Source organism: Ascaphus truei, chromosome 2 (genome assembly GCF_040206685.1).
Source record: "Ascaphus truei isolate aAscTru1 chromosome 2, aAscTru1.hap1, whole genome shotgun sequence".
Lineage (NCBI taxonomy): Eukaryota > Metazoa > Chordata > Amphibia > Anura > Ascaphidae > Ascaphus > Ascaphus truei.
Window position 1 is genome coordinate 65,438,802 of NC_134484.1, and position 16,104 is coordinate 65,454,905.

The following is a 16,104-nucleotide window of genomic DNA, read 5'->3' on the forward strand; positions in this document are numbered from 1 at the left end:
TTATACTTTAACCCTCCTTGCCCGGTTCCCTAAAGAGGTTACATCAGTGCAATAGTATAGCAGGCATCCATATTAATTTAGCTTGTTTCAGGGGATGCCAAGGTCTTGTGGACAGTGTAAAAGATGGGCGCCAGGAGTTTTTCTAGTGCAACCAAAATCTTTATTCTTGTTCCCTTACTTAGGAACACTGCAGTCGCAATACATATTGATTTGCATGGTTGCACATATCCTTATTCCTTCTCACATCAAATTACTCAGCTGTTCCCCGAGTGCCCACACTTAACACACATGGGATTTATATCTTCATATCCTTTAGTAATATTTATCCATTGCATCAGGGTCCCCCTTCTTATCCATTTACTTGAAGTCCCTCTCACTGTGAGTCCCTTGCGCTGTGATCCTGGTCTGGTCTGTGTAACCTATTACTACTAGAAACTTGCTTTGGAAATGCCACTTCCTTAGGGCACCTTCCTGGTGGCACTTTTGCGTGGCCCACACAGGCATGTCTGCATTCCCTCTCATGGGACATGCAATTACTTAATCTGGCTGTAGGAAACAAGTGAAGAGGTACAACCAGGGAGACACATATTGGGGAAAATAAACCTTGGCTTATATTTAGAACGCATCTTCAAACAATACAGCTTTAAGGCAGCATACAAATAAACAAACAGCCTATCCCTTTGAAGGGGCTAACTGGCTCTCCAAGTCACTATCTGCAGGGCTGGGGGGATAGGCCTCTTACCAGCCTCTGACTCAAAGTCCAAAGAGGTAAGAGGTTCCTGTTATCAGGGGCACTTTCCTTTAGTCCGGGTCGGTTTCCATGGGTTGCACCCTGTGGCAGGTTCCTGTGGCCGCTGTGTCCTGGAATAGATAGAAGGTCTGGTTCCTTGGGATCCCTCTCTGTCAGCAAACACCTTCCATGTGCTAGAGCGATCCTCTGCAGTTCAAGCAGGAGGCTTTTCTACCTGTCTGATGAGCCAGGTGGATACTGGTTAATTGTCTGTGGCTATAATTACCCAGCTCCCTGCTGGACTCATCAGACCAATACAGGCTTTCCATTGAAGCTCTTTTAGAGAAGGGTTAAGGCTCTGTCACTCTGGCCATAACACAAAGGATCCTGATTGAGGGGGCTCTGTCCCTATCTGGAATACAATAAAACAGGGCATGACCTAACTTATACTTTGGAGAACATCTTCCCTTCCTCTAAGCTCAGAAGCTTCTCCTCTGCTGCCATGCTGGAACTCTCCCTGCTGCTTTCCTATATATCCCTGATAACAGTACTGTGGTTGTCCAGGGGAGGAAATGGGCTGCCCTGGGATGGAGACGGCCGCCTCTGATATTACCTCCGGGGAATCAGTGAACTGCAAACCGGACCTCGAGTCCCATGTTCCTGAAAGCTGCATTTACAAATTCCCGCACTCTGGGCACTGAGTCAATGGGGTTAACTCACCCTCGAGTCTTCGGTAGCAATCGCAGACGTCCTGCATAACATCTTTTCCCATGAACAACACGATCAGGACCCCTCCAGGGATCCAGTAAAACTGAACCACGGCCAATTGAGGGATATTTGCTACGGACATCTTGTACATTTCTCCAACTGTCACCAGTACTATTATCCCAGCGCTGTAAATATCTCTGCTACTACGATCTCCCGTGTTTGGGGTGTGGTCACAGCCCTTCCCGCTATGCTCCACGTGTAAGGAGGGATAGGGACATTGGTCCTTCCTCTAACTAATCCAAAAGCACACTGATTTGCGTCCCCTTGTTCAGACTATCGTTGAAGCGTCTGAGAAGAGGAGCTACATCTTCGCACAATTTCTGCAAAGACCTTGCCAATAGTTGCACCCGAGCATGCTTGCAAGAATTATACTTGGCGGGAACTCTCAATCCCATTCGCTTGGCAGGAAACTAAGTCTCTTAGGTCAACAGTGCAACAGTCTATAGTAATGGGGGAGATTTGGGCCCACTACCCTGTCGCCATTCAAGCATGCCTTAGAGAAGGGGACATGGCACACAAATTCACAGTCCCCATGTCCCAACTTCATAATTACTTCGCTGGTTGCTCACAGCATTTCACATTACACACTGGGTACTCACAGTCAGCACATCCTCTCTTTACTTGTCCGGTTGCTTTACACACTGGTTGCTCACAGTCCACACATCAATTTCTTTACTTTGCTGGTTGCTCACAGCAGGGCGCATTACAAACTGGTTGCTCAAAGTCTACACATCAACTTTCTTCTACTTAAAGTAGGACAATGTAATTTTGCAATTTTCTGAACCGGAAAATGTATTACACATCAGGTTTCCCGCTTTGGTATCTGTAATAGTTAAGATCACATATTTTCAGCGTCCTGTTGCAAGGGAGCACCATGTTAACTACATATGTGCGGCCGTTACTAGCCGCCATTTTGAAAAACATTTGTCACTATATCGAAGCCCGTCACCTTTGCCGGTGGGGAATAATTGTGTTTGTGTGGGAATTCGGGTAGCCACCCTTTGCCATCCACTATATTTGTAAGCTCTTCCAGCAGCAGCAGGAAAAATCGTGGAGCACAACCGAGGAAATGAAGCAGGGTAGACGTGGTGTGGTGACTTCAAAGAATTTTATTCAAACAGACAGGTGTAGCTGGTGGATCATCTAACGCGTTTCAGCCATAAGGCCTTTGTCAAAGAATGACGGAGCTCACCGGTCCTCCTCCACTGACACCAGACAAGAACACCGCCGGTCGCGCGACCGCCCCACGTGACGCCAGTCATGATAGGGTTGGCGGTGCAACTACACAGCGACTGAGGATCACATCAAACCACCATTACTCCCCAAACCGTGAGTGCTTGCAACACTTGGTGCCCTAAGCAGGGCCAGTTGCTTTTTCTTATGGCTTAAGACTATACACACATCCATTACCTGTAGCAGCTACTACAAAGAGACTCTGATGCACCTGATAGGATAAAGCATATTATTCAACTCTACCATCCACTATTTTTAACTGTCATTTTGAGAAAAAACGCACATTGCATTTCAGTCCATAAAACAAACTCGTCGCTGAATGAGCAAAACCCAAAACAGTCTTTCTTATAATTGCCCAACCCCACGTTGGGCGCCAAATATAACCCTCCTTCCCCGGCTCCCTAAGGAGGTTACATCAGTGCAGTGGTACAGCAGGCATCCATATTCATTTACCTTGTCTCAGGGGCTGTCAATAGTCTGCTAAGCGGAGTAAAAGATGGGCGCCATGAGTTTTTTTAGTGCAACCAAAATCTTGATTCTTGTACCCTTACTTAGGTCACAATACATATTGATTTGCATGGTTGCACATATCCTCATTCCTTCTCACATCAAATTACTCAGCTGTTCCCTGAGTGCCCACACTTAACACACATGGGATTTACATCTTCATATCCTTGTTGCATCAGGGCCCCCCTTCTTATCCATTTACTTGAAGTCCCTCTCACTGTGGGCCCCATGCTGGGATACTTGCCTGGTCTGTAACGTCTCTGATACTACTTCCAGTGGCTTTGGAAATGCCACTTCCTCAGGGATACTAAACACTGTGGATGGGGATCTGCTTGTATGGCTGATCCACGGACATCCTGGTGGCACTTCTGCTTGACCCACACAGGAATGTCTACATTCCCTCTCTTGTGACATGCAATTACTCAATCTGGCCATAACACAAAGGATCCTGACTGATGGGGCACTGTCCCTATGTGGAATACAATAAAAGGGGGCCTGACCTATCTTATACTGTACTCTGGAGAACATCTTCCCTACCTCTAAGCTCAGAAGCTTCTCATATGCTGCCATACTGGAACTCTCCCAGAATCCCCTGCTGATTTCCTATATTCCCCTGATGACAGTACGGTGGTGCCACCACTGGGTGGAGCATAACCTCTATCCTCATCAGTTAACTCCTAATGTGCTTTTAGTAGCCTACCCCAGCGGGGGGGGCTACATACTAAAAACAAAACATTGGCTTTTATCTACAGTCCACTACACTCAAAAGAACATACTGAGAACCACATATTTAACAATAATGGGCACTATGTATGTACAGTATTAACAAAGAAAACTGTGTTTTGCACAACTCTCCATGTGCTGCTGATTATAGGAAACAGAAACTATGCTTATTTTGCTGGGGATGTTTAGAAACCTCACTACAAAAAAAGGAAAGAAATTGAGAATTATAGAACAGAACTTGATATATCCCATTATAATATATTCACTCAGCAGGCACCGTAACACCTCCTATTGGCGCCTTATAAAACACAAGTTGACAAACACACAGCAGAGTATTCAAACAAGTACTTTGATAGAGTGGTGCAAGGTGAAAATGCCCCTCTCTGCCCCAGTTATGTTCACAAATTGCCTTGATACTATCAGTACATCTCCCCCAATAAAACAAAAGAGCAAAAGATCCTCTTATGTATATCATTGTACTTAGTGGTGCAAAATGTTGTCTATTTAGACTTGTTTACAGTCCATCCAGCGTAGCAACATTAGATTAGCACGGAACAAAATTTATTAAGCTGAAATGAAGCCAGTTTGCATTTCAAAATGGAGACTCAGTAAATTATGACAGTATTCTAAATTCTGTGTTTCAACTTCTACAGTACAATACATATAATACTATCTTGATGTTAAATCCACAGCAAGTACTGTACAACTTATCTGGCTACCTAAAAATGTATCACAAAGTGATTAGAACCTGGAAACACCACAGTTTGACTTATGTAGCCTCATCTTGTTCACCAAAATGTATTCAACAAGTGGAGATGCACTTATAATATTATTTCTTGTTTCAATAACGTGTGGTAGAGGCCCCTGCAAAAGCCATATTGAATATATTAATAGTATAGTACAAAGAGGAAATAATTCCCACAGTGGCTATGAATTGGGGTGTGACTTGTTTTAACTTTTCAAGCACTGACTAAGGTAAGCGTGGGAATGAGTACAATGTTCAGAACTGTTCTGAAACGTCTTTATGGCTAAATCAAGAATGCCGGGCTAAAGCACTCGCAAAACCTTTCATGTTACATTTTAGCTTAGAAAGCATTCACAAAATGCACTGAATTGTGCTGAGCTCTGCCAGATTACTGGAAGTAAAAGGGGAATAAATCACCTACGTTTGGCCCATAATGTGTACTTCTCAGTTACAAACCATTTCCTGTATCTGTTATGTTGCTATGCTAAATTTCAGTTGGTATTCTTTATAAGGTACACTTTCACTTAAGAGATCGTCTTATTTTAGAAACTTTTAGGCACTGTTGGCACTCCCAAATTGGTCTTGAAAAATGTTTTTAAGACCATTTCTTTCTGGATGTCCTTACAGAGGCTGTTCTGTGTGGAGATTGGATGTGCCGCCAGTTGGTCCGTGGCTGGCTCATGTGGAAGGCCCCATGGCATTTCATCAAATACAGAAGTTGCGCCAAAATTGTTCCTGTAACAGTTTCACTGGAGCCACTCTTGGACAAGCCAAAGTCCTAAATACCATCTACATTCTTAACAGTCCTATTGCGTGGAATGTAATAACAATAAACGGTATACTGTTTCAATGAATACAGTACTGTTCATTCATACAATTTGCTGACTATCTTGGCGCAATAACATTTTGTGCCATTCTGAATGTCTGTTTTATAGTTTAAGATATATTAAAAGGTTTCTCAAAGTGAATCTTGATACCTTTATTTGGAACAGAACAAATATCAAAGTATGTATAATGCACAATTATTTTGCTGGTACTGAAGGTAGTGCATGTTTAACTATATTGCAGCAACTCAAAGGTTTAAGACTGGGTTGTAAACCCATTATTATAAGTTACTGTAGTTTACAATGGCAGACATTAAGAGACTACGATATAAAAATTGCCGAAACATTTTACAATGACATATACGATTTTGATGGAATAGCAATTAGTAAAGTTTAAATATTTCAATATTTCTGAGCAAACTGATTTGGACTGCATCTTTACATCTTTTAGCAATCCACCTGGATGAACTCTAACACATATCAACACAATGAAAACGAATACACGTGTTCGATACTGGGACTCCTTTTACCCAATGTTTACCCTTATATTTGATGCACCGCCTTGTTTTGTATCATATTTTCCATTGTCTTCTTTAAAGTGACATACTTCAGACCTTATATCTTACTACTAGGAAATTAAGAGCAATACTGAGTTAATATTCAAGCTTGCTTAATCTTTATACAAGACTTTCAGTTTAGAAAAATGGACTTACCAGATGTTTTGTGTCCAGCCTGGATACTGAGGCAACCCTGAATATTTGAGAAGGACGTTAAGATGTAGGGATTTTTAGGGTGTGGTATCGTCTCCAAAGAAACAACCACCTGTGTGGTTTGGAAGGAGATCTTCTGCAAGCAGGACATTGATCCCCATATGTCTTCCTGCCGAGAACTCATTGTCACTGTCTCACTGCTCATAGACGTGCCTTGTTCCTTTTTAGTGCAACATGTAGATTTCAGGGTGTCATCTTTTATTGACTCAACCGACGTCGGAGCCTCTTTCGAATTTCCAGTGGTGTTGTGGCTAAAGATCTTCTTCAAGAAAAGGTTTACTTGATCTAACTTGCCAAAACTCAGGTTTGCTTTTAATGGCCTTGAGATGTCTATATTGACGTCAGCTGTAGAAATGAGGGGGAAAAAAAAAATACATGTTCGTTACACACTATAATTTTTTGGTCATTTTTGTGTACCAAAATGCATCCTAAACCCTGGAGTTCCTCAGGAGATTTCCTGAGAGAATCTTGTTGATCCTCACTACGGATTCTCTACGAAAACATTTGGTAATGACAGATATTTAACTCTTCAAGACCCTATAATTTTATATTTTTTTGCCATAGTGTAATATTAGAAACTATATATAACATAGACAGCTATTTGTTTATTTAAAAAATAAGCACAACCAATACAATCATATTGTTACGTACATAGGATAAGTGAGCTGGGGTTCTGCAAAGTTTCATATTTTTTTAGTACTGTATGTGTTCCACATTTCTTAAAGCTTGAAAACCCACTGCCCTACCTGAGGAAAAATAAGAATCACGTGGCAATGTGATGTTATTTTTTGCAGCATGGTTGAGGTGTCAAACTGAAAATTAGACAGAGCTCTAATGTGAATCCTGCATGAAGAGGAATTACACCACATTCCATTTTTCAGTCATCATAAATAACACGAAACACAGAGGCTCGACTCGGAAGACTCGGAAGTGTAAACTCTATGTTTGTATTGTATTTAATGCAGCAGTAATAGAAAGATATTAATAACCATATATGTTTTTTTTTTTTAAATGTTAGCACTTTTAAAAAATATATACTTTACATGGTGTTGTAGTCATTATTTTTTTTCAGCATCAAAAAATAAACAGGCTGCTTATCAGTTTCATACATGTGGGGGGGAAAAAATAGGGAATTCCCATTAACGGTTAATAGTATTATCAGTGCTGATATGGAATTAGGTTTTTAAATGCAACTATAACAATATACTGTAAGAAAAAAATGGATGCTATGATGAATGCACAAGGCGTGAGCACAGCACTCCAGTGGACTTTGTGGTTAGAATACCAAAATGTAATGAAGATGACATCCAATGATCAATGTTTCAGTCCCATCTTGGTACTCATTGGTTATGCTGATATACCTTCACCTTTTGCCAGGATCGAAAGCTATTGTGAGTGCTCCTATACTCTTTAATTGATGTGATGCATGGACAGAATTGATCAAATGTTGGTTCTTAATTGGCTTTTATGAAATGGCCCACATTTTTACACCCCTTCCACTGCTAAATATAGAAACAAGTATTTTTACTATTATTCTTTATAATTCTGCCATTTGAAAGGAATGAGTAGAGTTGGGCAAAATACTCACTAAAATGTTAATCAAACTAAAAAGTCAATTGTAGTCATTCGCCAGATATGTAGAATCTACCGCTGAGAACCAAACTGCAGAAATTATGAATATATTGTTACTTTGGTGTCTTTATGTAAATAACCTCTCAATCTATCACATGAAGTTTACTAACAGAGTACGAATTGTGTTATTCAGTAGTAATGACTGTATGTCTAAGGGCCTTTCCTACACCCCCCCCCCCCCCCCCACCACCACCACCTCCTTGCTCTCTATTGTCTAAAGAAGCCGTTGGGGATTTTGGGCCAAAAATGACCCTTTTGTAGTCGACTGGGATTTTCAGCTGAAAACATCCCGAATGGCCGCGTTACTGTATACACATATGGTTTAAAAATAACGTCGAGCAAATAATGGTAGTAGCACTTTCTGTTACAAAATTAAGTTATTTTTTGGGGGGTAATTAAGCACATTTTCAGATCCTTGTTAAAAGTTTATTTTTCACAGGCCTCGACTGCGAAGGTCTGCTTAGGCAAGTATAACAAATGAAGTGGAAAGAAATGAAAAGGAGACCAATTTAGAAAAAAAGACATATGAAACAAATGGTAGCAGAATAAGTTCCCCAGGGCAGCAAAGTCACTTAGTCTGGAAAAATAAGTTAGTTTCGTAGCACTAAGTGATTATTCAAAAATTATATGCACCTTTCCACTTTGGCACAGTCCCCATTAATCAGAGAAAGGTCTATGCTGTATGTCCAAATGGGATAAAACATGAAGGATACGTTAGTAACCCTAAAACATATTGAAAAGGTCAAGAGTGTCAAATATAAAGAATGATTTTGAGAAACCTAACTGGTTTTTTTTTTCATTCTGGTCAGATCATCTGAAAACATCCAGACATTGTAATAGGAGAAAGAGACCCGTGTATTTGGTGATTTAAATTAATCAAGTTCAAGTTGTTAAGTCAACTCTTCCATTGACTCTAAAAACAGCGATTTTTGCTGCTGACATCAAAGAAGTAGAAAACTACTCGGACTGCAGGATGGTAATCCTCAAAAATGTCTCAAAATATTGAAACCATTCTTTTTTTTTAAATTTTTATACTGGGTTTCATCTGTTACAGCTTTAAAAATAAGGCAGTACTAAACCCAGTTTACACATATAAACCCTTTCAAAACATATCTGTTGTCACTACAGCACATCGGGCATTTATCTGATTTTGATTTAGTGCAAGATTTGACGCAGCTCTACTGAAACAAATGGTTGCACGCACCATTTCCATGAAGCACCTATTTATTGCATTATTTGTGCAATGCGGATGTGTTAACAGGAGCAATTACACCTGCTCCGTGCGTGTATATATGTATATATGTGTGTATATATATATGTGTGTATATATATACATATATATATATATATATCACACAGAATACCACATGCACGCCTAGAATAGCTGGTACCCAAAAGCTAGCGTGTGTACTATACAGGCATACCCCACATTAACGTACGCAATGGGACCGGAGCATGTATGTAAAGCGAAAATGTACTTAAAGTGAAGCACTACCTTTTTCCCACTTATTGATGCATGTACTGTACTGCAATCATCATATACGTGCATAACTGATGTAAATAACGCATGTGTAAAAGGCTCTATAGTCTCCCCGCTTGCGCACAGCTTCGGTGCAGGTAGGGAGCCGGTATTGCTGTTCAGAACGTGCTGACAGGCGCATGCGTGAGCTGCCGTTTGCCTATTGAGCGAGATGTACTTACTCGCGAGTGTACTTAAAGTGAGTGTCCTTAAAGCGGGGTATGCCTGTAATATAATTATCGCTAGCGGTTCTCCAGGGATGTGGGTATTATGACAACAACAAGAAAAGATCCCCTTAGGGAGCACACAGGTAATACCAAAAGATAATACAATTGTATTGAATGTAACACTTAAAAACACGGGAGAAAGAGTAAAAATGGAGGGGGACTCCAAACTAAGGTTGCGCTTATAGTCCCGGCAACGCGATGTCACGCCAAAACAAATGTATTGAAACCGTCGCACGTGCCTATAGTAGGTGCGACGCGACGGATTGGTTGCGATCGCTGGAAGTCAATGAAAATGGCGAACCGGTCAGACCCACGGTCACCGCCTCTTGTCTCTAAGGCCTCGTCCAGGGAGAAGGGAAGAGCGGAGCGGGCGAGCTGGCGCTCATGAGCAGTGACGTCACCACAAGCAGGAGACCAATCTTGTCCTGCTATAGGAGATTTGCGAGCACGGCGGGGGGAGGAGGGGGCGTGTCAGTGGGACGGGGGGGCGTGTCAGTGGGATGGAGGGCGTGTCAGTGGGATGGGGGGGCATCTGCGCTCTCACTCTCCCTCCCCCCACTGCACTCTCACTCTCCCGCCCCCCCCTGCGCTCTCACTCTCCTGCCCCCCTGCGCTCTCTCTCCCGCACCTCCCTGCGCTTTCTCTCTCCCGCCCCCCCTGCGCTCTCTCTCCCGCCCCCCGTGCTCTCTCCCTCCCCTGCGCTCTCTCCCTCCCCTGCGCTCTCTCCCTCCCGCCCTCCCCTGCGCTCACTCTCTCCCGCTCCCCCCTGTGCTCTCTCTCCCGCCCCTCCCTGTGCTCTCTCTCTCCCGCCCCCCCTACGCACTCTCCCGCCCCTCCCTGCGCTCTCTCTCTCCCGCCCCCCCGGCGCTCTCTTTCTCCCTCCCCCCCGCGCTCTCTTCCTCCCCCCCGCGCTCTCTCCCTCCCCCTCTCTCTCCCCCGACCCTCTCCTATCTCCCCCCTCTCCCCCCATCCCTCCCCTCTCCCCCCATCCCTCCCCTCTCTCCCCCCCCGACCCTCCCCCCCTTTCCTCCCCTCTCCCCCTCCTTCCCTCCCCTCTCTCCTCCCCCTTACCTCCATCCCCCCCTCCTTGCCTCCCCTTTCTCCCCCCCTTCCCTCCTCTCTCCCCCCCTTCCCTCCTCTCCCCCCCCTTCCCTCCTCTCTCCCCTCCTCTCTCTCCCCCTTCTCTCCATTCCCCTCTCTCTCCATTCCCCTCTCTCCCACATCTCTCCTTTCCCCCCTTCTCTCCTTTCCCCTCTCTCTCCCCCTTCTCTCCTTTCCCCCCTTCTCTCCCCCTTCTCTTCTTTCCCCTCTCTCTTCCCCTTCTCTCCTTTCCCCTCTCTCCCCCTTCTCTCCTTTCCCCCCTTCTCTCCCCCTTCTCTTCTTTCCCCTCTCTCTTCCCCTTCTCTCCTTTCCCATCTCTCCCCCCCATCCCCCTCACTCCGTTTGCCCCCCACCACCCCGTTTGCCCCCCCCCACCACCCCGTTTGCCCCCCCCACCACCCCGTTTGCCCCCCCCCACCACCCTTGTTTGACCCCCCCACCACCACTTCGTTTTACCCCACCCCCTCACACCACCACTTCGTTTTACCCCACTCCCTCACACCACCACTTCGTTTTACCCCACTCCCTCACACCACCACTTAGTTTTACCCCACTCCCTCACACCACCACTTCGTTTTAACACTCCCCCCGTTCACATTTTTCAGTTTCGTGTCGCGTGCCCCCTCCCCCGTTTCGTGTGTGTCCCCCCCCCGTTTCGTGTCAGAGGACAGCAAGCAATGCAATGCAATACAATACAAGCTCCCAATGCTTGTATTGCATTGGTTTTTCCTTGCTGTCCTCTGATTGGGTAAAGTAGGTCATGTGATCTGAAGTCGGAGCTGCAGATTCAAAATTTTGAAACCCTTGAAACTGAGCTCTGACTACAGCTCACGGGCACGCGCAGGAGGGAGCCACGCAGGCCACACACATTGTCTCAATGTGTCTCATCGTGGCGAGCGTGAGCGCCCGCACCAGCTCAGAGCCACCCTGGACGCAGCCTAACACTGTAAGCAAAAATCGCTGCTACAACGGCAATGGATGACGTCACAACGTTGCGTCGCCGTCACTGTAGCAAGGACTATAAGTGCGGCCTACTGCAACTCCTCAAGGGACAAAAAAAAAACATGCTTGAAACACTGGAAAATACCTTAATATCAAAGTGCTCCGCTGATAATAGTACAGGGGTGACCGATATTAGTAAATCACTTCACTCAAAATGACAATATACATATACAGTAGACTAAGATAATGGTAATACTAAGTCTAGCATGTTTGTCATACAGAGTAAAAAACACCTACACAGGAAAAAGCAGTATTGGTATACTGAAAAGATCACAAGCAGATTGTAATAGTTAGTGGTATCTGGTAAATGTCCAATCAAATCAAAGCCTGAAGCATGAGGTATTTACTCATGAACATAAGTCCAGGTATAGCACGGAGTCCTTAATACATCCCCAGGTAAAGTAATCCATAACAGTGAATGTGAGGCACAGTCCCTAAGACAGGAGGAGAAGAAAGGGGTTCCCCAGCCAGGCTCCCACTCCAACGCGCGTTTCGACAGCAGTCTTCTTCTAGGAAATATACTGTATATACATTTTCTCTGATAGGTTAAAGGCACCCAATTAGTAATATTTTAGGATTTGGCAATTATTTATTTATAAAAGGTTTCACCAGGAAGTAATACATTGAGAGTTACCTCTCCTTTTCAAGTATGTCCTGGGCATACAGTAGACTTATAATGACAAATACACAGTTAAATTAAGTGAACAAGGTGATTCAGTACATTATATACAAGACATTGCATGCACAGTTAAAGATAATATATGTTATAGGCTTATGTAACAGTTTAACCACTAAAAAATATAATTAATATGGTTCATCACCTTGTGGTCAGTTTTATAGCTAAAACCTTCGCCAATGCTCCAGGACTAATATATTTGGAGACAAAGATGTTGGATACATCATAATCACCCTTACAACTTGGTGATGATATGTGACACTGAAGAAATACAATTCTCAGTGATTCATGTAAGGCCACTCAGAGCGATAATACCCGGTTATAACTTACATTCTGTGTACACTAGCAGCTAAGTTAATATAGGTGAACAATGCAACGCCTTTATATACTGTAAAGGTAGGGATTCACTTTGAAAGAAGAGTAGTATTACAGTGATACAGAAGTACCACTTTTCGTTTTGCAATCAGTGCATTACGTGGGATTTGCAGACTGTTTCACCTTCTATTTACTGTTAGGAGGCAACTTAATGAAGACCTTCCATGAGAATAATGTGTCAAGGGGGAGGCAATTCATATAAAGGGGATGCAGGCCTTTGATCTCCCAAACAAGGAAATTGCCAGGCTTTAGAGTGCACATGTAATGTGCCCCAAAACAGTATAGCTTCTTTGGCCACTTATTTCAAAGAGGTAGAGTTTGTAAAGTGGCTGCTTTACATGACTGATGCAAAGTTATTCTGTAAGCACCATCATATCTACATTTTGCTACTCTCTTCCCATTTTGGGTACGAGTACAATGTTATGCCCTGCAGTGCCGTGCCACTAGTGCAAAAACATGTTTGTTGAGGAATAATGAAAAACTAGCAAGGAGCTGAAATGTTTTTCAGCAAATGACCCTTAGTTAATTAGAAAAGTCTGCACTCCAGCCAGCTCCACTTCTCACATGTCAGGACTCGTTAAATCATAAGAAAATATATTCTTTCAAAGTTAACAAATGCCATGCTTAATATAACTGTTAAACTGGAATCAAGTGGGCACATTCTTGGGTTTCCACATGAAGTCATGCTAAGCAGCCCACAGCTGAATTTGTAAAGGCGATAAATTATTTTTCATAATGTTAAGTATCTGACACAACACTTTGGTTCTTCGGTAGGCAAGTAAATGACAGTCTGTGGGCAATCGAAACTAATTGGCTACTGTACTCTGACCTTCTATTAGCTCCTTCAGTCACTGCACCTCCAGCACTAAAGTGGTTAATCAGATGTGTACGTACAAAATTCCTCAATGGGCTGTCACTTCATTAAATCAAACTTAGAGATGTAAACCTCAAAGGACTAAAAGCCGTGAGATATGGGAGTTGTGGAGGAAAAAATGGCAGATCAGAGGGAGAGTATTGATTTATTTTTTTCACTGGGTCTTCATTAAAGTCTATTAGACTGCCCATGCTAAAAAATCAATGAGACGGACTTAAAATCAGTAAGGCTTAAAGAAAATCTGTGAGATCTCCACCAACCACTCTTCATTAATCTTCTTTAACCCACAGAGTTATGGAGAGTTAGTTATGTGCTGATGTCCGAGCAGTGGCTTTATCTGGATTGTGATATACATGCTTACCCCGGTTTAAGGACACTCACTTTAAGTACACTCGCGAGTAAGGACATGTCCTTTCCCCCATCGATAAGTGGGGGAAAAGGTAGTGCTTCACTTTAAGTACATTTTCGCTTTACATACATGCTCCGGTCCCATTGCGTATGTTAATGCGGGGTATGCCTGTACATGCTGGACCAACACTGATTTGGAAAAAGTAATGGACGCCTGTACACGTGACGCTCGAAAAGTTGCCCCCTCTACCTCACTCTACCCCCACCTCCTTGAAGAGAAGACCTGCCGTAGGCTAGCTGAGCTAGGAACAGGTGGCCCTGCTTTCAATTAAGGAGGGCTAGCATGCCAGTGTGAGGCCTGGATTAGTTCACCTTCTCACAGGGAATTTGCTTCGGTTGGGAATGGATTTATTATGGCTTCACACATGGAACGGGGCTCATGTCAGCTGAGGGCAGTGACACATCATATGATTTAAATTAACCTGCTGTGGACTGTTCCGCAGGGCTCGAGATTGTGTATTAAAATGACGACATTTTTAAAACAGTTTGATGAAAACCAGGAGCCCTTAAGTGCAATGGTTCCAATTTGTTCCAACTAATCTATCACCTGCTGGATATATTATTTTAGAGGGTTTCTGGTAGCTGTGAGTTTTCCAGCCTTCTATACAATGCTAAGCTAGCTAATGGGTGCAATTGTGCCCTTTTAAACGAAAGCTAAATATTTTAGTGGCAGAAGAAAATTGAATGTGGTATATGTTCTTTGACAAACAGCTATGAGGTAACTAATGAAAAAGATTATACTCCAAGAAAACCAATGCGGTGTTTTACATTTGGAGGGCAGGGTAATATTACAATGCATTATTCTAACACACATTTATTAAGCTATGGAATGCCACATTAAACTCCTATGAGTAAAAGAGCGCAGAATGAATGTGTATTGAAAGGTTGTATTTGTTCAGTGCTTGGCTCAGAATAGTTGCTTAGTAAATGCATTTTGGCTCTTTCCAGTGCAGTTAAAAACAAAAATCATTTTTTTGTTCTCAATCTTGGGTTTTTTTTTTTTTTCCCCCTTTCATATATTTGCTAAAAAGTAAAAAAAATAATTACAAATGGAAACGAGCTTGTCACGGTAGCTTATGACAAGATATAATGAACACCAAATATCTGGGTTGAACTGAACGAGGCTTAGATATAATAAAATATATTTATTCCTTAAAAAGGTGACCGCAGCAATATAGTACAATTAACAGACAAGAAGGTAACACTTACTTAGGGTTGGGGGATGGAGAAGTATCAGCTAGCAATTCTCCAGCAATCCGGTGACATTCCAGGTGGAATCAGAAGCACAACTCAAAAACTGTAGGGTTGACACAGTTTATATACCTGTGTAACCCTATTCTTAACATTGAATACAGACTATTGGTGAACAATTATCTGTATCCAATCCCTAACGTGGAGACACAGATTAAACCATGCCCCCCAGCTAGTTAGCCCATGTGTACTGGGACTCTGAGGATCTTATTTCTGTAGCCCCATAATTTAATCAGGGGCGACGACCAGTCTACCAAATTAAGTATCTGGTAGGATCTGCATTGTTTGTAGGTGTAGACATAACACTTACAAACCACTCCAGTTTGATGATTCTCCGCCCTCAGGTAACAATTAGAGTGGCAGAGTCTGTTGATTAGTACTTGGTCTGTTGATTAGTACTTAGGCTCAATCATCCGGCTGCCCTTCCTGACCTATTTAGCATAGCAGATGGAGTCTGCATTTTTCAGAGCAGATCCAAAATACCATACATATACTCTTTAATATCTACACATATTAATAAGTTCCATTCTTGTGGGCTCAGTGGGTCGAAATTTGCCAGTTTTTAATGCCCACAGTGCCTCCACGTATTGGCCAAATATCAACTCTCTGTGACCTCCAGAACTGGAGATACAGAAATAGACTTTAAAACATTAAAATACAGGATTATAATGAAACATGGGAACAGGGGAACATACAGTTTCCTGACATGACAAGGTGTAAGCCACATTCCTGGACCACA

At 43.0% G+C, this 16,104-nt stretch overlaps 1 protein-coding gene across 2 annotated transcripts in view; it reads right to left on the reverse strand.

The window, feature by feature from the left end:
- Positions 1–16,104, reverse strand: part of VPS13B (vacuolar protein sorting 13 homolog B) — a 1,123,013-nt gene that overhangs the window by 216,637 nt on the left and 890,272 nt on the right. For both annotated transcript variants that reach the window (XM_075582636.1, XM_075582637.1), the window contains exon 36: positions 6,244–6,645. In XM_075582636.1, coding sequence (XP_075438751.1) covers positions 6,244–6,645 — 402 coding nt within the window. The remainder of the gene's footprint in view (positions 1–6,243; positions 6,646–16,104) is intronic.